Raw genomic sequence first — 22,562 nt, 5'->3', positions numbered from 1 at the left:
ACCTTATTTAAGTGTAATTTACATATCATAAAATTCACCTGTTTTAAGTTTAAATTTACCCAGTTTGCTATCATCACCATCATCTGGTTTTAGAACATTTCTATCACTCCAATACCAAAGCACCCTTTTCATACCTCTTTTTCATTGTTGATGAAATTGTATTGGAATTGTCTTTTGTATGTCTTTCTATCAAACTGGACCACAACTTCTTCAGGGAAGGACAGAGTCACTTTCCTATGTTGAATTGAATGCCTTGTCATTGATGAAAGCCAGCATTAGCGAACTTGACCACCAACGATGTTTATCAGACACAGGTCCAGCTGACTTGTAACTAATCTTCAAAGTCAAATCCACCTTCATTGAGCATTTTCAAAACCACTCACCACAAGGTCTACAAAAATAAATTTGATTGTCCTTAATATGTTCTGAGGATTGTCGAATTAAGTATATAGCAACCCACAGAAACTACTTTGATGGGAATAGTGATGAGTTATATTATTGACTCTGTCCCTCGCCTTCTTCCAGAAAAGATTTAAAGTAGGGATTTAAGAATCAGTTGCATGGGACTTCCCTGGTGGTCCAGTGGTCAAGACTTCGCCTTCCAACAGAGGGGCTGCGGATTCAATTCTTGGTCGAGGAGCTAAGATCCTACATGCCTTGCAGGCAAAAAAAAAAAAAAAAAACCTCTTAAACACACACACACACACACAACATAAAACAGAAGCAATACTGTAACAAATTCAATAAAGACTTTAAAAATGGTCCACATGGAAAAAAAAAAATCAGTTGCATGAGTTTAATGACCCCCTCAATAACTTGGTCCATATACAACCTGTGTGTATTTAGATAATTTACTAAGATAGACTTTGCACTGGGTAGATACTGAAACCCTGGGGCATCAGTGAGCTTGGCCAGTTACTTGTGGAAACCCCAGCTTTTACTCGGACCCCAGTGATGTGCAAGGGACTCCCCATTTCAGGGTGTACAATAGTGTAAGGCCTAATAACCAGATGTGACTCCCAAATCATAGACCTTTGCCACATACGCCTTCCTGTGCTGGACTTGCCTTTAATGAACTGGCTCAAATTGAAGCCCTTAGAAACCTGCTATACACACTATTCCTGCAACTGCCTAAAATACTCTTCAGGCTGGTATGCACCAAATTAGCAGTGCCTTTACAGGTCTGTCTGCTAGCAGCAGGAGAGGAAGGGTAAACCCACCCTGAGTTATTCTGATGCTGTGCCTCTCAGTGGTTGGGTGGGACACTTTTGAAAAACCAAGAGGAAATAAACATCTATTTGGCATATTACATGCTATTTCAGAATCTGGTAGCTAGTACGTAATTATACACCATCTCAGAATTTGGCTCTGTTTCTTCAAGGGTGTTCATGCTGTTTAGCTTTTTATTTCCCCTTCTTTTGGTCAAATGTGTTTATGTAGCTTGTGGCAAAATTTAGCCGTTAACATCCACTGAAAGCTAAAAAGAAAGATTACACCTGGCATTTCAGGATGATTTTCTAGACTCTATCAAATGGGTTCAAATGGGTTTCACTTCATGTTGCTTATTTTTCATTCGGATTCTTTCAAGTACAGATCAAAACCTAATATGATGATATAAACTTGTTTAAGGATGTGATGGGTCACTGCACCAGGTGGCACGAGTCTGGGGACTATCCACTCGGGGGGTTGAGGGAACAGAGATAATTCAACTTTTTCTCCTGCAGGAGTCACGGGGAGGGATATGTGACATGTGCATTCCTCTACTCTTCATAGAACAAACAAAAAAACTCACTGGAGGGGAATAGCATATCAAACTGTTTTTTATACCTTTGATTTCTCAACCTCTTAAAACTGATGAACTTTGATAATGTCCCCAGTGATAATTAAAAGCCCAAACTCTGAGTTAGGCATGTTGGATCATTGTTGTTATGGAGTCACTCAGTCGTGTCTGACTCTGTGACCCCATGGACTATAGCCCACCAGACTCCTCTGGCCATGGGATTCTCCAGGCAAGAATACTGAAGTGGGTAGCCATCCCCTTCTCCAGGGCATCTTCCCAACCCAGGGATCAAACCGGAGTCTCCTGCATTGGCAGGCAGATTCTTTACCACTGAGCCACCAGGGTAGCCCGTGATGGATCATAAGAACAATTAAAAGCAACTGAAGGCCGAAGTAAGTCCTGCTTCTCAAAATGCTTGTGGGGTTCGAGTAACAATAACCTTGCTGATGAAGATGTAGAGTTGGGTCATCATTACAATGCTTTTTAGACCAGAACCGTGAAGCTGGAAGAGTTCCTGGGGTGTGTGGCTTCTTAAGGTACCAGGAGCCCAGATGATGACTAGAAGAATGGGGCTGGTAAGGGGCTGGTAATAAAAGGGACAAAAGAAACTTTGAGCATCCCTGTGGGTTCAGAAAGCTGTAATTCTGAAGCAAGTGGTTTACAGAGGTAGCCTGCATGACTGGGAGTGGGAGTTCCTCAGTTGGCTGCTGAGGGGATGGGTGGGCTTAGCAAGCCGACCTCTGCTTCTGGGGCAGATAAACAAGGATGAACGTCAGGTCTGCAAGAAGAGTCTTTCTTCTTCCACAGCCAAGATTGGAGTCACATTATTTGGCAAGAGCAGACTTTAGAAAAAAGGAGTACACCCAGACGTGGGATTGGAAACAATTAGAAGTTGATTAAGACTACGATGAAGATGGTAGTGGTGACGATGATGGTGGTGGTGGTGGTAGATGGTGATGATGCTAAGTTTTACTGAATGCTACAGCGAGCCAATCACTCTGCTTGCTAAGCAACTTACCAACAGTCCCTCAGGCTCTCCCTGCAGTCTTGCAGCACAGAGACACCTCCATCCCAAAGATGAGAGAAGCAAGAATCTATGGAGCTTGCCCAAGGTCACAGTGCTAGAAAGTGGCAGAGCTGGGTCCCGTTGTGTTTACCAATACTGAGTTACAGTGAATCACAAAGCCCACATCGTCCCCCACAGGCACACAGGCACGTTTGTTTTCCAGCCCCACAGTGGTACCTTCTGCACAGAAGGCAACCTGAGCACGTGTTACAGTCAGAAGGATGGGTTTGGGGGTCCAGCGGGTGCGACACCAAAGAAGAGCGAAGGAAGAAGCCCCGATTCTCCCCAGAAAGAAGAAACAAGGCGTTACCTGGAGCCTCCACTTCAAGACTCAGCCAGTTCTTGCCACAAGAACAGAAACTTATTTATAGCACTCTAGCTCCAGACACATGAAACTGAAAGAGAAATAAAGTCCCAGGATAAGGGGAGCCCCTGGTGACGATGAATTACAAATCTTTTCCTTCTCCCCATCCTGGGGATTTCACACTCCTCAGCCCCTATCCCTTCAGGACCCTCCAAGCAGAAACCGCATCAACATCAGAAAACAACAACAAAAGATCATTCACATGTACAAATGACAAGAAAACTGGTCCCTGGGTAGGGCTGGGGGGTATGGCCAGATTCTTGCTGTTTCTAGGACTGGAAGTCCAAACTTAGCTCTGTCCCCATGTCCCCTTCTCAGCAAAACTGTAACTTGGAGAGGACTAGTGTTTGATTTACATGGAAAGATTGCTTGGCTGTTTCAAGATTAAAATTAGAAAGTACCTACCTTGCCACTGGTTTCTTCTGCTCCTCTATGAGAGAAGGTGGAGGGAGGGGGAGAACTAGAGGGGAAAAACATTTTTTTCTCAACATTGCAAATCATTCTATTCCTCCTCCCCTTTTAGTAAAGAAATGTTTAAGTCGCAGGCATTCTTGGAGAGAAGTTTCAAAAAACACTCAGCCCACAAGAATTCTGTTCATCCCACAAAATCTGCCTCGGTCCTGCATGCAGTTGCTAATACGGGCTCCTCCACTTTCAGCCCATCAGCATTTCCTTCCCCAGCCTTTAGGGTAACAGAGACCTCTGAGGCTCCAGGAAACAATACTACAGGCTGGGGCTCCCCTGCCCCCAACAGGAGCTCCACCACTCATCGTAAAGAAATAGGGAAAAAGAGGCCCATATTTAGTTGGACTTTACTGACCTCTCCAGCTGACTCTTTTTAGTTTTAGCTTGGTTTATTCTATCATTTGGTGTCTGTTTAACTTATTATAGTTACTATTCAGTATTGGGGGTGGTGGTGTTCTTATTTAAATTATTTATTAAAACAAACACTGTCCAGAATTATTTAAAAGGCTTAGCTATTTATTGAATATATGGCATCATTTTTGAAAATAACAAACCAAGGGCTGAAATCAAGATTGCTGAGAGAAATATCAACAACCTTAGATAAGCAGAAAATACCATTCTAACGGCAGAAAGTAAAGAGGAACTAAAGAGCCTTTTGATGAGGGTGAAAGAGGAAAGTAAAAAGCCTGGCTTCAAACACAACATTCAGAAAACTAAGATCATGGCACCCAGTCCCATCACTTCATGGCAAATAGATGGGGAAATAGTGGAAACAGTGACAGATTTTATATTCTTGGGCTCCAAAATCACTGCAGATGGTGCCTGCATCCACAAAATTAAAAGATGCTTGCTCCTTGGAAGAAAAGCTATGACAAACCTAGACAGTGTATTAAAAAGCAGAGGCATCACTTTGCCGACAAAGGTCCAAATAGTCAAAGCTATGGTTTTTCCAGTAGTCATGTATGGATGTGAGAGTTGGACCGTAAAGAAGGCTGAGTGCTGAAGAGTTGATGCTTTTGAACTATGGTGCTGGAGAAGACTCTTGAGAGTCCCTTGGACAACAAGGGGATCAAATCAGTCAATCCAAAAGGAAATCAACTCTGAATATTCACTGAAAAGAACTGATGCTGAAGCTCCAATATTTTGGCCACATGATGCAAAGAGCCAACTCACTGGAAGAGACCTTGATGCTGGGAAAGATTGAGGGCAGGAGGAGAAGGGGAGACAGAGGATGAGATGTTTGGATGGTATCACCAACTCAATGGACAAGAGTTTGAGCATACTCTTAGAGATAGTGAAGGACAGGGAAGCCTGGCGTGCTGTAGTTCATGGGGTCGCAAACAGTTGGACACAACTTGGAGATTGAACAAAAACAAGGGGAAAAATTCCTCCATTTTGGAGTGTTCTCCCTTTCCAAGCAAGGCGGGGTAAAATGATACCTTTCTCATAAGTATCCAGGATTCACCTTGCTGCAGGTGCCACCTGGCCGCTGTAGATGAACTCTGAAACCAGTGCTTCACCTGCCAATCAGTTGTGAAGCACAGTGTAACTGATTCTCTGTTCCCAAGTCCAAGTGGTAAATGTTTTGTTAATATCAGGTCATTTCTACTCTTAACCTTGTGGCAGAATACTGGCTTTCCCCTTGGCCATGAAATTCTGACAAGTCCTTCAAGGAAGGAGATGCATTTTCTAACAGAGGGAAAAAGATGTGGAAGGAATCTTTCCTTTCTTTACCCAGGCAGGAAAAGGGAGATGTCAAGCCTCATTTAGAAATAAGATTGTCTTTATGCTGCATTTCTTTACTATAGCAGTGGATAATTCGGCTCTGGCAGGACAAAGGTGAGTTCAGTTATTGGACCTATAGAAATTCTGCAAGAAGTTTTGCTATTTTGCAGTATTTAAAATGTCAGTTGAGGGCTTCCCTGGCAGCTCAATGGTAAAGAATCCACCTGCCAGTACAGGGGACATGGGTTTGATCCCTGATCAGGGAAGATGCCACGTGCCATGGAGCAGCTAAAACAGTACACCACAACTGTTGAGCCTGTGCTCCAGAGCCCAGGAACCCTCGAGCCCTGGAGCCCATGCTCTGCAACAATAGAAGCCACTGCAATGAGAAGCCTGCACACCACAACTAGAGAGTGTCCCCGCTCGCTGCAACTAGAGAAAGCCAGCACAGCAACCAAGACCCAGCACAACCAAAAATAAATAAGTAAAATTATTTTTAAAAAGTGATGATGAAACAATTGGAAGGGAAACCATGTACAAAGGGAGGAAGGGAAGGAGGAAGAGATGAGAAGAGAAGAGAAATAAATCGGGGTCCATACTTCATATAGGGCTTCCCAGGTGGCACTACTGGTAAAGAACCCACCTGCCAATGCAGGAGATGCAGGTTCCATCCCTGAGTTGCAGAAGGTCCCCTGGAGAAGGGCACGGCAACCCACTCTAGTATTCTTGCCTGGAGAATCCCATGGATAGAGAAGCCTAGTGGGCTACAGTCCATAGGATTGAAAAGAGTCAGACACGACTGAAGTCACTTAGCATGCATATTTCACATCATGGTGGTGGTTTAGCACTAAATTTTGTCTCACTCTTGCAACCCCACAGACTGTAGCCCGCCAGGTTCCTCTGTCCATAGGATTTTCCAGGCAAGAATACTGGAGTGGGTTGCCATTTTCTTGTCCAGGGGATCTTCCAGACCCAGGGATTAAACGCAGTCTCCTGGGCTGAAAGCAGATTCTTTACCAACTGAGCCACTAGGGAAGCCCTTCATGTCATATATAAAGTTAATTCCAAACAGATTATAGATCTGTATGTAAAACTATAAAACTTTTAGGAAAAAAATAGGAGAAAGCCTTTGTTTCCTTGGGTTATGAAAAGTGGCCTTAGATACACCAAAAGCACTATGCAAAAATAAATAAAAATTGAAAAGCCAGATAAAGATAAATATCTTATGAACATCGCTCATGTGTAGAATCTTAAAAAAAAAGACACAAATGAACTTATATACATAACAGAAATAGATCCACAGACATAGAAAGCAAATTTATGGCTACCAAAGGGGAAGCGAGGGAGGGATAAATTAGGAGTTGGAATTAATATATACACACTGCTGCTGCTAATAAGTCACTTCAGTCGTGTCCAACTCTGTGTGATCCCATAGACGGCAGTCCACCAGGCTCCGCCATCCCTGGGATTCTCCAGGCAAGAACACTGGAGTGGGTTGCCATTTCCTTCTCCAGCGCATGAAAGTGAAAAGTGAAAGTGAAGTCGCTCAGTCATGTCCGACTCTTAGCGACCCCATGGACTGCAGCCTACTAGGCTCCTCCGTCCATGGGATTTTCCAGGCAAGAGTACTGGAGTGGAGTATTGCCTTCTCCGATATACACACTACTACATATAAAATAGATAATCAACAAGTACCTACTATATACAGGGACCTATACTCAGGATTTTGTAATAACCTGTATGGGAAAAGAATCTGAAAAAAGTGATTCATATATCTGAATTACTCTGTTGTACACTGAAACTAACACAGCATTGTACATCAACTATATCTCAAAAAAACACAAAAAATCCATTGACATGCCCATAGAACACAATGGCCTTGGGTTTTGTTCAGTCCTAATACTGGAAGAGAAATATTTTGGTACTAAATTTTGTTTTTAAAAATGGAACAATTCTTTGGTTGTTTTATTTATTTTTGCATTTGGGAATAGATAGTTCCCTCCAAAACAAAAAGGAAATTTAGCTAACATTAAGTGCTAGATGCTGGAGGATTCAAAAGACATGGTCTTTACCCTCAGGATTTCTTGCTGATCAGCAGTAGAAACAGGCTCAAAAAATAAAACAACTAAATACAATAGTGGAAAAGTTGCATAATTCAAGTCACGTATGTATACAGGAGCAATTAATAGGGCTGGGGAAGAATATACCCTGAGTCAGGGTAGAAACTACAGGGATGAGATACCCTGTGAGCTGGTTCTTAGCAGATAAGCAGGGTTTGCCAAGAGAGCGTGCTGTGAAAGGTATTCCAAGTGGAAGGAACAGCGATGTGCTAAAGTTCTCATGTGTGAAAATTCTTACCCTGTAGCTGGAAATCTACAGAATTCTTACCCTGTAACTTGGAATCTGACCCAAGGGGATATAGAGCAATGGAGGTGAGCATGAGGAGAATGAAGAGAATAAGAACGAGGGGAGGGATAAATTAGGAGTTTGGGGATTAACAGATACACACTGCTGCTGCTACTGCTGCTAAGTCGCTTCAGTCGTGTCCGACTCTGTGCGACCCCATAGACGGCAGCTCACCACGCTCCCCTGTCCCTGGGATTCTCCAGGCAAGAACACTGGAGCGGGTTGCCATTTCCTTCTCCAGTGCATGAAAGTGAAGAGTGAAAGTGAAGTCGCTCAGCCGTGTCCGACTCTTAGTGACCCCATGGACTGCAGCCTACCAGGCTCCTCCGTCCGTGGGATTTTCCAGGCAAGAGTACTGGAGTGGGGTGCCATTGCCTTCTTCAACAGATACACACTACTATATGTAAAATAAACAACAAGGACCTGTTGTATAGCACAGGGAACCATATTCAATATCTTGTAATAACCTATAATGGAAAAGAATCTAAAGAATATGTGTGTGTGTGTGTGTGTGTGTGTGTGTGTGTATACCTGAATCACTTTGCTGTATACCTGAAACTAACACACTGTTGTAAATTAACCATACTTCAGTTTTTTAAAAAAGGGAGGCTGAGAACAGAAAGAGAAGTAAATACAGTGTACTAGAAAGAGCTAGAAGGCAGCTCTAAAAGGCAGCTTTGGGGTAAGTACTTGACAAAATGCCTCTGTTGTTTGAATTTGTTAAGGCAGCAGCTAATATTCTTGACCTGGCATTTGGGGCAAAGAGAGGAGGAAATGATGCCTGGGTATCTTTACACCTGATAAGAGGTATTGGTGAACACTTAGATATGGACGTCTGTATTGCATGTTCCTCATAATAGGAATTCCAAGCATAAGGTTATCAGAGCCAGTTGTAGACCTAAGCCAAAGAAACATTTTTGTTGTTATTCTGCAGGCTTGTCTAAGACGACAGGAATACAAAAGAGACCCAAATGAGAAGAAACGAGATCAATTTTGGGGGCAAGAGACAAATTTTGAGAGATCCCGGTTTTCAAGCGGGTCATCTTCCAAACAGGTACTTCGAACTCTGGGAGACACTTTTTTTGCTGCAGAGGGTGTGTGTGTGTGTCTGTGTATGTGTGTCTGTGTGCATGATGTTTAAGAATTTCAAAGGGCAGGGCGGGGAGAGACAGCGGGAGAAACTCTCATCCTGGCTACCACCCCCACCATGCCTGCTCCTCCTCTGCTGTGTGACCCTCCCTCTTTACCCTGTTGAGTCTCACTCTTCTTTCCTATACATAAAGGGTCCAGTGGAGAGGTACCATCCAAATCAGAAATGCTGCGACTGTTTAAGAGTTGGAAGCACTGGGCCTTCTAAAGTGCAGTATCATACTATATCTATATATCTATAGCTATGCCTACTTGATCTGTCTATATAGAGACATATATATGCAGGCTTATGATCTTACCCATTGCATTGCTTAGTATAGATTTTATTTCAAATAGAGTAAAATGCAGTAATAATTGCATCATGTAATAACTAGAAATTGTTCAAGTATTTTTGTCTGGATGATACTAATAAATAATGAGACCAATATAGGAACTTTCCTGGTGGTCCAGTGGTAAAGAATCCACTTGCCAAAGCAGGGGATACGGGTTCGATCCCTGGTGTGGGAAGACTCCACATGCCTCGGGGCAACAAAACCTGCGTGCCAGAACCCCCAGCCCTCGTGCTGCAACTCCTGAAGCCTGAGCACCCAGAGCTTACGGCCACAAGAGAAGCCACCGCAGTGAGAAGCCTGTGTACTGCGACAAAGACCCAGTGCAGCCAAAAATAAATATAAATAAATAAAATAAGATCAGGAATCTGCCTGCAAAGCAGGAGACCCAGGTCCAATCCCTGGGTGGGGAAGATCCCCTGGGGAAGGAAATGGCAACCCACTCCAGTATTCTTGCCTGGAAAATCACATAGACAGAGGAGCCTGGTGGGCTACAGTCCACGGGGTTGCAAGGAGTCGGACACGACTTAGCCTTTAGACCACTCCAACATAACAGCAACATGAAAATGATAACAACAGTAGTAATAGTTACCATCACTTGAGTGATTACAATGTTCCAGTACCATGCTAGGCGCTTTTACCTATTCATTTATTTAATTCTCATAAATCTTTTTGCATGTTATAGCCTCATTTTATAGATGAGAAAACTGAGCCTTAGAAAAATTAAGGAAGTTTACCTAAGATTTCACAGCCAGTATGCCCTGATGGCTCAAACAGTAAAGAATCCACCTGCAATGCAGGAGACCCGGGTTTGACCCCTGAGTCAGGAAGATCCCCCAGATCTTCAGGTCAGAAAGATCCTTCTTCCCCTGGAAAAGGAAATGGCAACCCACTCCACTATCTTTGCCTGGAGAATTCCATGGACAGAAGAGCCTGATGAGCTAGTCTATGGGGTCACAGAGAGTCAGACACAACTGAGCAACTAACACACACACACACACACACACACACACACACAGATTCCTTTCCAGGCAGTCTGACCCCTGAGAGGGTGGCTCTGAACCACTGAGCTGTATGATCATATTTCATGTTTAAGATCTTATCTGTGTAAGGTTTTACTTATCCTATGTAAGCACTGAATACCGCAGGCTGCATTCAATACCGGTTGTTAGTATGGAGAATTGATTTAAGATGAGTATATGCCTTTTATGAATTCTTATTTAATATTTTATGCCTAAAATATACTCTGGAGGATGGACTCTCTTTTCTATCAGTAGTGTGGATCCCTGAGATGGATCCTGGATACCTGATATCAATCAAGTTCTTGTTGGGATTTCTTCTCTAATCTAGGACATTCACATAGCAGTTATTTAATGTTCAAAGGACACCTTAAAAACATCAGTGATTGATGATTATGGATATATCCCTGGGAGAGACCTATACTCCCTATTAAGGAACATAAAATTGCACAATAAAACATTCCACCTGAAGCCCGAAGGTGAAAGAAACTACCTCACAATATTGGCAGCTCTGAGAAGAACACGCCGCCTGCATCTTTTCCTGCTGGTTGTTATTGTTTAGTCATTAAGTTGTGTCTGACTCTTTTGTGACCCCATGGATGGTAGCCCATCATGCTCCTCTGTCCAAGGGATTTCCCAGGCAAGAATGCTGGTGTGGGTTGCCATTTTCTACTCCAGGGGATCTTCCCGACCTGGGATCAAACCCACATCTTCATTGGCGGGCACATTCATTTCCACTTGAGCCACCAGGGAAGACCATCTTTTCCTGTTAGTCAAGGACCAAATAAAATGCCTGGTGCTGATTAAACTTATGGAGTGAGATTAATCCAAAACTTAAATCTAGTTTGGCTAGACCAACACATTTTTAGCATTAAGATAAATTCTCCCAGTTTTGCACTTAGAAACAAAAATCAAGGACAGATGAAAAAAAAAAAAAAAAAAGTAACGTAATTTCAAACAGTAGCATGTAGCAATCTTCCTAGACTGGAATTACTAAACAAATAGGCAGCTGGGTTCTTCTTCTATTTTCATGCAAAGTCTCACGTGCAGAGTCTTGGCCATTTTGCACGGCAACACATGCATTTGGGATATTCTAGGACTTGAAGTTTCATGCTGTAAAAATTACTCATTCTTTGAGGCAGGCATCCCCAACCTCCGGGATCTAATCCCTAATGATCTGAGGTGGAGCTGATGTAATAATAATAGAAATCAGTGCACAATAAGTGTAATGTGCTTGAATCGTCCTGAAACCATCCCCCCGCCCCCGATTTGTGGGAAAATTGTCTTCCACGAAACTGGTCCCTGGTGCCAAAAAGATTGGGGACTGCTGCTTTAAGACAGCATTGCAAAACACTCAGACCACATCTAAAAAAGGACACAGTTGTACATATAAAAGTAATTATGAAATAAAGACAAAAATATGTGGTGAAATGCATAAAACTGGCAATTTCTAAAGCCCAAGGACAGGATTTTTCATGTTGGCTTTGTGTCACGGCACCTCGGTATGCCAGAGAACTCAAAACATGACTGAATACTCCCGATTTTTTCCAGATGATGCTGTCCCAAGGGCTTGGGTATTGATTGTACAAGTGCCAGGGCAGCCCTGATGGCTCAGACAGTAAAGAATCTGTCTGCATTTCAGGAGACCCAGGTTCTATCCCTGGGTTGGGAAGATCTCCTGGAGAAGGCAATGGTTACCCACTGCAGTATTCTTGCTTGGAGAATTTCATAGACAGAGGAGCCTGATGGGCTACAGTCCATGGGGTTGCCAAGAGTCAGACGCAACTGACATTTTCAATTTTCACTGTCGTACAAGTGCCTTCCAGGCTGCACCTTCTCTATCAGGAAGAGCGACAAAACACTGCTACATGTAAAATGGATAATCAACAAGGACCTACTGTAAAGTACATGGAACTCTGCTCAACTTTATGTGGCACCTGAATAGGAGGGGAGTTTAGAACTGGACATGGAACAACAGACTGGTTCCAAATAGGAAAAGGAGTACGTCAAGGCTGTATATTGTCACCCTACTTATTTAACTTATGTGCAGAGTACATCATGAGATACGCTGGGCTGAAGGAAGCACAAGCTGGAATCAAGATTGCCGGGAGAAATATCAATAACCTCAGATATGCAGATGACACCACCCTTATGGTAGAAAGTGAAGAACTAAAGAGCCTCTTGATGAAAGTGAAAGAGGAGAGTGAAAATGTTGGCTTAAAGCTCAACATTCAGAAAATGAAGATCATGGCATCTGGTCCCATCACTTCATGGGAAATAGATGGGGAAACAGTGGAAATAGTGGCTGACTATTTTTCTGGGCTCCAAAATCACTGCAGATGGTAACTGCAGCCATGAAATTAAAAGATGCTTACTCCTTGGAAGGAAAGTTATGACCAACCTAGACAGCATATTCAAAAGCAGAGACATTACTTTGCCAACAAAGGTCCGTCTAGTCAAGGCTATGGTTTTTCCAGTGGTCATGTATGGATGTGAGAGTTGGACCATAAAGAAAGCTGAGCACCGGAGAATTGATGCTTTTGAACTGTGGTGATGAAGAAGACTCTTGAGAGTCCCTTGGACTGTGAGGAGATCCAACCAGTCCATCCTAAAGGAGATCAGTCCTGGGTGTTCATGGAAGGACTGATGTTGAAGCTGAAACTCCAACTTTGGCCACCTGATGCAAAGAGCTGACTCATTTGAAAAGACCCTGATACTGGGAAAGATTGAAGGTGGGAGGAGAAGGGCATGACAAAGGATGAGATGGTTAGATGGCATCACCAACTCGATGGACATGGGTTTGGGTAGACTCCGGGAGTTGGTGATGGACAGGGAGGTCTGGCGTGGTGTGGTTCATGGAGTCACAAAGAGTCGGACACGACTGAACAACTGAACTGAACTGAACTTGTAAGGGAATGGATACATATATATGTATAACTGAGTCCCTTTGCTGTTCACCTGAAGCTATCACATTATTTGTTAATCGGCTATACCCCAATACAAAATAAAAAGTATTTTTTTTAAAGCAGAAAAAATAGTAGTGGTTAACCCAATTAATATTTCTTACAAACCTATAAAGTTATATCAATTTTTATTGAATTTATTCATATTATAAATAATGAGGGCAGTCATAACCCTATTTATTAATAAGCTAAGGACTTATGTGAAGAAGGAAATGGCAACCCACTCCAGTATTCCTTGCCTGGAGAATTCCACGGACAGAGGAGCCTGGCAGACTACAGTCCATGGGGTCGCAAAGAGCTGGACATGACTGAACACACACACACATAAGGACCTAAGTACCAAGATAGATTCTCTAAATCATTCATCACAAAACATTGGATTGGCAATAAATGTGGGAACATTTTATCCTACAAAGTAGTATTTAATTAAAGGAAAATTAAAGGGTTGATTTACAAGGTTAAAAAAAAAAGTGACAAAATTCGAGTTTTCCACAGTGAATTTCACCTCTGCTTCACTCCCTGTATTACAGACATTCCTTGGAGGATCTTGGAGGGGGTTGCCTCTGGATCAAAAGTGCAGGCAGGGCAAGGTGAGGGGAGATGTAACTCAAGGCATCCTTCTCAACAGCCATCTGGCTTGTGTGCTCATAATGCTAATCACTCCTCACTCCATCTTTTGACTTCTGCCTGGTACAAGTGAAGCCAGAGAACCCTTATGTTAGCAGTCCCCAAGCTTTCTGGCACCAGTGACCAGTTTTGTGGAAGACAATTTTTCCACGGACTCAGGGGAAGGGGATGGTTTGGGGGGATGAGTCAGGCATATTATGTTTATTATGTACTTTATTTCTATTATTATTACATTATGATGTATAGTAAATAATTATACAACTCACCATAATGCAGAATCGGTGAAATTTACTATGGTCTCTGTGCAGTCAAACCTCTCTGCTAATAATAATCTGTATTTACAGCAGTAGCTAGCATCACCACCTCAGCTCCACCTCAAACCATCAAGCATTAGATTCTGATCAGGAGTGTATAACCTCCTGCTGCTGCTGCTAAGTCGCTTCAGTCGTGTCCAACTCTGTGCGACCCCATAGATGGCAGCCCACCAGGCTCCTCTGTCCCTGGGATTCTCCAGGCAAGAATACTGGAGTGGGTTGCCATTTCCTTCTCCAATGCATGCATGCATGCTAAGTTGCTTCAGTCGTGTCCAACTCTGTGCGACCCTATGGACAGCAGCCCGCCAGGCTCCTCTGTCCACAGGATTCTCTAGGCAAGAATACTGGAGTGGGTTGCCATTTCCTTCTCCACATAACCTAGATCCCCGAATGTGCATTTCACTGTAGGGTTCATGCTCCCATGAGAGTCTAATGCCGCTGCTGATCTGACAGGAGGCGGAGCTCAGGCGGTCATGCAAGCCCAGGGGGAGTGGCTGTAAATACAGATGAAGCTGGCTTCCCTGATGGCTCAGTGGTAAAGAATCCACCTGCCAATGCAGGAGATGCAGGTTCAATCCCTGATCCAGGAAGATTCCACATGCCGCAAAGCAACTAAGCCCGTGCGCCACAGCCATTGAGCCTGAGCTCTAGAGACCCTGGAGCTGCAGCTAGAAGTACACGTGCCTAGAGCCTGTTATCCGCAAGAAGAGAAGCCGCCTCAGTGAGAAGCCCGTGCACTGCAACGAAGAGTGGCCCCTGCTCGCCGCAACTGGAGAAAAGCCCGAGCAGCAACGAAGACCCAGCACAGCCAAAAATAAATAAATAAAATTATTTTTTAATTAGAATATAACAAATATTTTTGAAAGAGAAAAAGAATGTAACAAATATTTTTAAAAGAGAAAAAAGCAAAGAAAGGGGCAGGAGAAAGATACAGTCCAATGAGATAGCGTGAACCCAATCCAAGTCCTCTTCCTTAGGAGAACACTCCCCTGAGTAATATCCTTGTGAAGGTGGCTATGGCTGCAAACTCGAAGGGAGGTTTCACCTCAGATTGGAGAAGGAAAGTTCATTCCCTGATTCAGTGGGTTGTGTGAGAGTGGATGGCTTAATCCATGGGAATTTTTCCAACTGTACAATCATGAGGTAAGGCATGCCACCACCTCATTTTGACACTTGTATTACAATTTCCATTACTCGTTCATTCCTTAACTCAGTCTCAGGCCATCACAATGCGGATGGGCCTGGAATAAGTGAGGCATTTGCCATTAAGTAATAGCTATAGGACTTGAGTTTGAGTGAACTCCGGGAGTTGGTGACGGACAGGGAGGCCTGGCGTGCTGCGATTCATGGGGTTGCAAAGAGTTGGACACGACTGAGCAACTGAACTAAACTGAACTGAATAGCTACAGTATCAAGAAATCATTTCCAAGCACCTGCCTGGGGGGTGGGCAGATCCCCAAATGCGCAGCTAACATGGTAACCCTTCCCTTATGGCCCAACCTCCTTACTCCTGAGGCTTGGTGCTCAGTCTAAATCGAAGATAAAGCAATCTTCGGCAAGCCTGTGCTGAGCTGGTCTTTAAAGCAGCACCTTCTAGAAAAGGGACCCCTTCTGCACTGTTGGTGGGAATGGAAGTTGGTGTAGCCACTATAGAAAACACTGTGGAGGTTCCCTAGAAAACTAAAAATAGAATAACCATATGATCCAGCAATCCCCCTCCTGGGCATTTACCCAGACAAAATTGAAACTCAAAAATACACATGCACACCTATGCTCATAGCCGCACTATTCACAATAGCCATGGTATGGAAATAACCTAAATATCCATCAACAGATGAATGGATAAAAATGATGTGGTACATATATATGATGGAATACTACTCAGCCATTAACAAAATAAAATAATGCCATTTGCAGCAACATGGATACAATTAGAGACTATTATACTAAATAAATTAAGTCAGAAAGAGAAAGGCAAATACCATATGATATCATTTATATGTGAAATCTAAAATATGACACAAATGAATTTATCTATGAAACAGAAAAAGACTCACGTACATAAAGAACAGACTTGTGGTTGCCAGCGGGAAGAGGTTTGGGGGAGGGATGGAGTGGGAGGTCGGGGTTAGCAGATGTAAGCCATTATAAATAGAATGGATAAGCAACAAGGTCCTGCTGTATAAAACAGTGAACTCTATTCAATATACTGTGATAAACCATAATGGAAAAGAATATAAAAAAAGAATGTCTGTATAACTGAACCGCTTTGCTGTGCAGCCGAAATTAATGCAACACTGTAAATCAACTACACTTCAATTTTTAAAAATTACCAAAATAAATAAATAAAGTGGCTTCTCCTAAATGCATTTAAGTTAGTGATGTGACACAGTACAAAGAACACTTACCATCGAGGGCCAGCTCTGCCCCTCATTACAGTGCAAATTCAGACAAAGCACTTTACTTCTAAGCACTTCAATTTCCCATCAAGGAGATCCTTATTATTATGCTATTATCTCATGGGATCACTGTAAGAATGAGTGAGCCTCTCAAGTGTCATACGAACATTAGATTCATAATAAATTGCCTTGGTGTCCAGCTATTTCTGCAAATGATGCTCCAACACTTACGTATGGAGGAGCAGCTCCTGAGGCTTCTGGAGTGCCTTCTTTCCCCTCAGCCTGGTCCCAGGCCACATGTCTAAAAGCCAACCTAATGTAGCAACTTAATTTTAGTCCCTTTGCAAAGTTACCTACAACCTTCTGAGCTGTTTAATCAAATTAGAATTTAACAGGGAAATAAACAGCAGCTCCGCAGAACCAACGAGACCTTGGATGATTTAGTAGATTAAAGGGCAAAGCAGGGACTTCCATGGTGGTCCAGTGGCTAAGACTGTGCTTCCATGCAGGGGGTGCAGGTTCCGTCCCTGGGAGCAGAGCTAAGATTCCACATTTCTTGCCACCAAAAAGCCAAGCCGTAAAACAGAAAAAATATTGTAACAAATTCAATAAAGACTTTTTAAATGATCCACATCAAAAAATATATATATATATAAAAAGCAAAGCAGTCTCTCAGTATAAACAGGAAACAGTGTCCCCAGGACACTGATGGCCCAGAGGAGCCTGCTGTGATGACAGGGACACCAGGATATTAACCCTAAGCCTCTCAAGACTTCACAGAGAAGGGTCAGGAGCCCCAGTCCCCCCACAGAAAATGGTGAAATTGACTGGGTGACAGGAACCTTCAATGGAGAAAGTCATCGTGGACCCTTCTCATCTTCTAAGACCCTGCATCCGTGCCAGATGGGAACTTCCAAAAGCACAAATGTCAAGGATTGAGGACGCACGCAATGTTTACAGGATCGGCAAAGAAGGTGACCAGCCCTCAGTTTTTCAAGAGCACCCCTTGCTAATAGGAATAGGATTATCCTCCTCCCAGCATCAGCAACTGAGCAGCTCGATGTCTAGATCCCACGCCACAAGGACCCAACGTGACACTGGAAGGAGGCGGTGAACCTGACTCCAGCAACAGCTGGCTCCGCCCCAGGCCTGGCTCAGCACGATGTTTACCTCCACGAGATCACCTGAACCTTCCAGAAGGCAAGGGAAACTCAAGTGTGGAGGCGGCTCCCCAACACAAACATTTTTAATTGTTTTGTTCATGATCATCCATACAAACTTGAGAGGTTGAAATGAAAAGTAAAGCCTCTTCGAGTAATCTGCAGTGGCTTAAAAAGTCAGAATGTGTGTTCATACATGAAGGAAGCAAAAACATAAAACTGTGCTGTTTAATACAGTGGACATAAGCCACGTGAGGCTATATAAATTAATTAAAATAAAATTGTAAATGCAGTTCCAGGCTCAGTAGCCACTCGTGGTCCAGGGCTGCCATACAGGACATTAACACTGTTGCAGAAATCCTGTGGAACAGCACTGCTCCAGATTATGTTGTTGTTTAGTTGCTAAATTGTGTCTGACCCCATGGACTATAGCCTGCCCGGCTCCTCTGTCTGTGGGACTTCCAGGCAAAAACACTGGAGTGGGTTCCCATTTCCTTCTCCAGGGGATCTTCCCAATCCAAGGTTCAAACCTGCGTCTCCTGCATTGCAGGCAGGTTCTTTACCACGGAACCACTAGGAGAGTGCTCCAGATTACAGTCAAGTCCAAAAGATAAGACAAGATCTCATGGGCCAGGAAGGGGTTTTGTTTCCCAGAAATCAGCCCTGCGTAATCCAAACTACAGCGCTTTGCCCATGACAGCTCCTTGCAAACGTTCGCTCTCGGATGATGAGTCAGCTGGCTTGCTTTGCGTTTGGGTTTTCCTCCGACCTGGGTATATTTGCACGCCTCCTTTCACTACCTTTCTCTTCAGCCTCTCCTGCCTGTGAAAACCTTGAGCCTCTCCTCTTTCAAACGGCTCTCAGGGAGTTGTTTGTTCTCCCATTAATCTGTCAGTGTCAACCTACCGACACCCTTGGTGGTGTCACGGAAGCAGCCAGCTTAGCATGTGGCATATGTGTTCTGTGACTCATTCTTTTGATTTTCTCTAACTTCTTCTTGTGTGTTGCCAGACTCCCCATGGGCTGGGCCTCCCATCCTGCCTGGGGGCTGTGTGTGGCTGAGGCGGGTCACACACACACAACACACACACACACACACACACACACACACACACACATGTTCCAACTGCCCCACCCTGGGAGGCTGTGAGTCATCCCTAACACCTGGCCAGGTGTTGTCTCCACCGCCCCCTTGACTCTAGCGCAGATTCCTCGCCCTCAAGGTGCCCCTGAGTGACTACACACCTCCGCCCCACATCTCGAACCCGACGTGGACGTCAGGGTGATGGAATGCGCAGCCCACGGTTTGCCGGGTGCACACCTGTGAGAATCTTCGCTTGAGTTTGTTTTGCCTGAACTTCTTTCTGCCCAGGAGAATTCTGGAGATCCTCAGACTCCTCCGCCCTCTCCTTCTCACATTTGACAGCTGTCAGACACCAGAGCTGGAGAGTCTTACCTTCCTCTGTCTTGAGATCTGTCCACCAGTGCCTCCGTTTACACAGCTCTATCTTCCTTTTTTCTTTTTGCCTGGATTACTGTAGGAGCCATTTTCCTGGCCATTTCACCTTCACCTCAACCCTTCTGGCCAGTGTCCTAGGCAGCAGTAAGAATGATCCTTCTAAAAGCAAATTAGATTGTGTCGCTCTGCTATTAAAAGTTCTTTAGTGGGGACTTCCCTGGTGGGCCAGTGGCTAAGACTCTGAGTTCCCAATGCAGGGGGCCCAGGTTCCATCCCTGGTCAAGGAACTAGGTCCTACATGCCGCAACTAAAGGTCCCGTGTGCCGCTACTAAGACCCAGTGCAGCCAAATAAATAAATATATTTCTTAAAAGTTCTCTAGTTGTTCCCCATTGTCTTAGGATCAAGTTCAAACACCTTAGCAAAGTGTTTGATGGCCCTGATGGCCCTCAAGGCCATTGGTGGCCTGACCCTCAACTCTGCAAGCACTTCCTTTGGGAAGAGCTTCCGAGCAGCTACTGGGGGGTCCAGTGGTTTTGTTTTCGTTCCTTCACTGTGTCCCCATACCACTCTCCAGGCTCAAGCACACCTTAGGACACGTGTCTGTCTCCTCCTCAGTCTGGGGGTCACTCAGGAGCAGGCCCTGGTGGTTACTCCATTTCCAGTGCCCACCACATGCTAAGCGCTCCATGAATGCTTGAAGACTGACAGTCGCAAGACCATTTTAGGAATATGCTCATGTTGAAGTCATAGTGATGCAGCCGGAGCAGGACTCCTCCCCTGAGCAAGAGAAGAAAGCGAGTACTGTTACCAGGGTGGTGAGCAATCCCCAGCCTGGCTTGAAATCATCCAGAGGAGGGTGGTTTGGTAAGACAGGCAGTGAACAAGGGCCAGTCTGGCTCTGAAGATTGAAACTGCCATCAGCCATCTGGAAATAACCTCACTGCTGATGACCAGACTAACCAGCTACAGAGAGCCTGGCTCACCAGGCTCTCCCACCACCAAGGGATGGGTGGCACCTTTAAAGCTCTCGGTAGGTTCCTTTTATCCCAGGTGGGCAAGAACACAGAGACATAAGAAGCTCTCTCCTACCATTCAGCACAGGGAAGTCTGCTCGGTTTTATGGGGCAGCCAGGATAGGAGGGAGGTTTGGAGGAGAGTGTGCTGCTGCCGCTCTGTGTGCTCAGTTGTGTCTGACTCTTTGTGACCCGAAGGACTGTGGCCCACCAGGCTCCTCTGTCCATGGGCTTAGCCAGGCAAGAGTACTAGAGTGGGTTTCCATGCCCTTCTCCAGGGGGTCTTCCCAACCCGGGGATGAAACCCAAAGCTCCTGCATTGGCAGGCAGATTCTTTACTGCTGAGCCACCTGGGAAGCCCCTTGCGGGAGAATGGATACTAGTGTGTGTATGGCTGAGTCCCTTTGCTGTGCACTTGAAATTACCACAACGGTAATCAGCTATATTCCAATACAAAATTAAAAAGTTAAAAAAAAACAGACTCATGACTGAGCAGAATCTTTGGAGCTGACCTCTGGACATGAGCCCACCATTGCTTCAGACTGCCGGCTTTTCAGATGAAAGCATCTTTCTTTCCTGCTGACACACACACACACAAACACACAAGCAGTTCTCCGTGGACAGAGGAAACTCAGACTAGCCCAAAGTTGACCCAGGACTCACTCGTATTTTATAAGAGGTCATCTTGGTGTAACTGAACATTCCACCAGGTAACTCACCAGGCTGAACCAGAGGTTTTCTTTGCGATCAGTTCGGTTCAGTTCAATCACTCAGTTGTCTCCGACTCTTTGCAACCCAGTAGACTGTAGCACGCCAGGCTTCCCTGTCCATCACCAACTCCTGGAGCTTACTCAAACTCATGTCCATTGAGTCGGTGATGACATCCAACCATCTTATTCTGTCTTCCCCTTCTCCTCCTGCCTTCAATCTTTCCCAGCATCAGGGTCTTTTCAAATGAGTCAGTTTTTCTCATCAGGGGGCCAAAGTATTGGAATTTCAGCTTTAGCATCAGTCCTTCCAATGAATATTCAGGACTGATCTCCTTTAGGATGGACTGGTTGGATCTCCTTGCAGTCCAAGGGACTCTCAAGAGTCTTCTCCAACACCACAGTTCAAAAGCATCAATTCTTCAGCGCTCAGCTTTCTTCATAGTCCAACTCTCACATTCATACATGACCACTGGAAAAACCATAGCTTTGACTAGACGGACCTTTGTTGACAAAGTAATGTCTCTGCTTTTTAATAAGCTTCTAGGTTGGTCATAACTTTTCTCCCGAAGAGCAAGCGTCTTTTAATTTGATGGCTGCAGTCTCCATCTGCAGTGACTTCAGAGCCAAAAAATAAAGTCCGCCACTGTTTCCACTGTTTCCCCATCTGTTTGCCATGAAGTGATGGGACTGGATGCCATGATCTTAGTTTTCTGAATGATGAGTTTTAAACCAACTTTTTCACTCTCCTCTTTCACTTTCATCAAGAGGTTCTTTAGTTCTTCCTCGCTTTCTGCCACCAGGGTAGTGTCATCTGCATATCTGAGGTTACTGATATTTCTCCCAACAATCTTGATTCCAGCTTGTGCTTCATCCAGACTGGCATTTCGCACGATGTACTCTGCATATAAGCGAAATAAGTAGGGTGACAATATACAGCCTTGACAATCTCCTTTTCCTATTTGGAACCAGTCAGTTGTTCCATGTCCAGTTCTAACTGCTGCTTCTTGACCTGCATACAGGTTTCTCAAGAGGTAGGTCAGGTGGTCTGCTATCTCCATCTCTTAAGAATTTTCCACAGTTTGTTGTGATCCACACAGTCAAAGGCTTTGGCATAGTCAATAAAGCAGAAGTAGACATTTTTCTGGAACTCTCTTGCTTTTTTGATGATCCAACAGAAGTTGGCAATTTGGTCTCTGGTTCCTCTGCCTTTTCTAAATCCAGCTTGAACATCTGGAAGTTCATGGTTCACACACTGTTGAAGCCTGGCTTAGAGAATTTTGAGTGTTACTTTGCTAGTGTGTGAGATGAATGCAATTGTGCAGTAGTTTGAACATTCTTTGGCATTGCCTTTCTTTGGGATTCGAATGAAAATTGAACTTTCCCAGTCCTGTGGCTGAGTTTTCCAAATTTGCTGGCATATTGAATGCAGCACTTTCACAGCATCATCTTTTAGGATTTGAAATAGATCAACTGGAATTCCATCACCTCCACTAGCTTTGTTTATAGTGATGCTTCCTAGGACCCACTTGACTTTGCATTCCAGGATGTCTGGCTCTAGGTGAGTGATCACACCATCATGGTTATCTGGGTCATGAAGATCTTTTTTGTATAG

At 44.2% G+C, this 22,562-nt stretch overlaps 1 protein-coding gene across 3 annotated transcripts in view; it reads left to right on the top strand.

Annotated features, from left to right (window-relative positions):
* MARCH10 (membrane associated ring-CH-type finger 10) overlaps positions 1–22,562 on the top strand; it is a 102,823-nt gene that overhangs the window by 12,795 nt on the left and 67,466 nt on the right. For all 3 annotated transcript variants that reach the window (XR_003506838.1, XM_027518400.1, XM_027518399.1), the window contains exon 3: positions 8,741–8,860. Coding sequence is in view for 2 of the 3 variants with exons in the window: in XM_027518400.1 (XP_027374201.1) it covers positions 8,741–8,860 (120 nt within the window). In the remaining variant the exon portion in view is untranslated. The remainder of the gene's footprint in view (positions 1–8,740; positions 8,861–22,562) is intronic.

The sequence above is a fragment of the Bos indicus x Bos taurus genome, chromosome 19 (assembly GCF_003369695.1).
Source record: "Bos indicus x Bos taurus breed Angus x Brahman F1 hybrid chromosome 19, Bos_hybrid_MaternalHap_v2.0, whole genome shotgun sequence".
NCBI lineage: Eukaryota > Metazoa > Chordata > Mammalia > Artiodactyla > Bovidae > Bos > Bos indicus x Bos taurus.
Note: the sequence above shows the minus strand (reverse complement) of the source record. Positions and strands in the feature narration are given on the sequence as shown.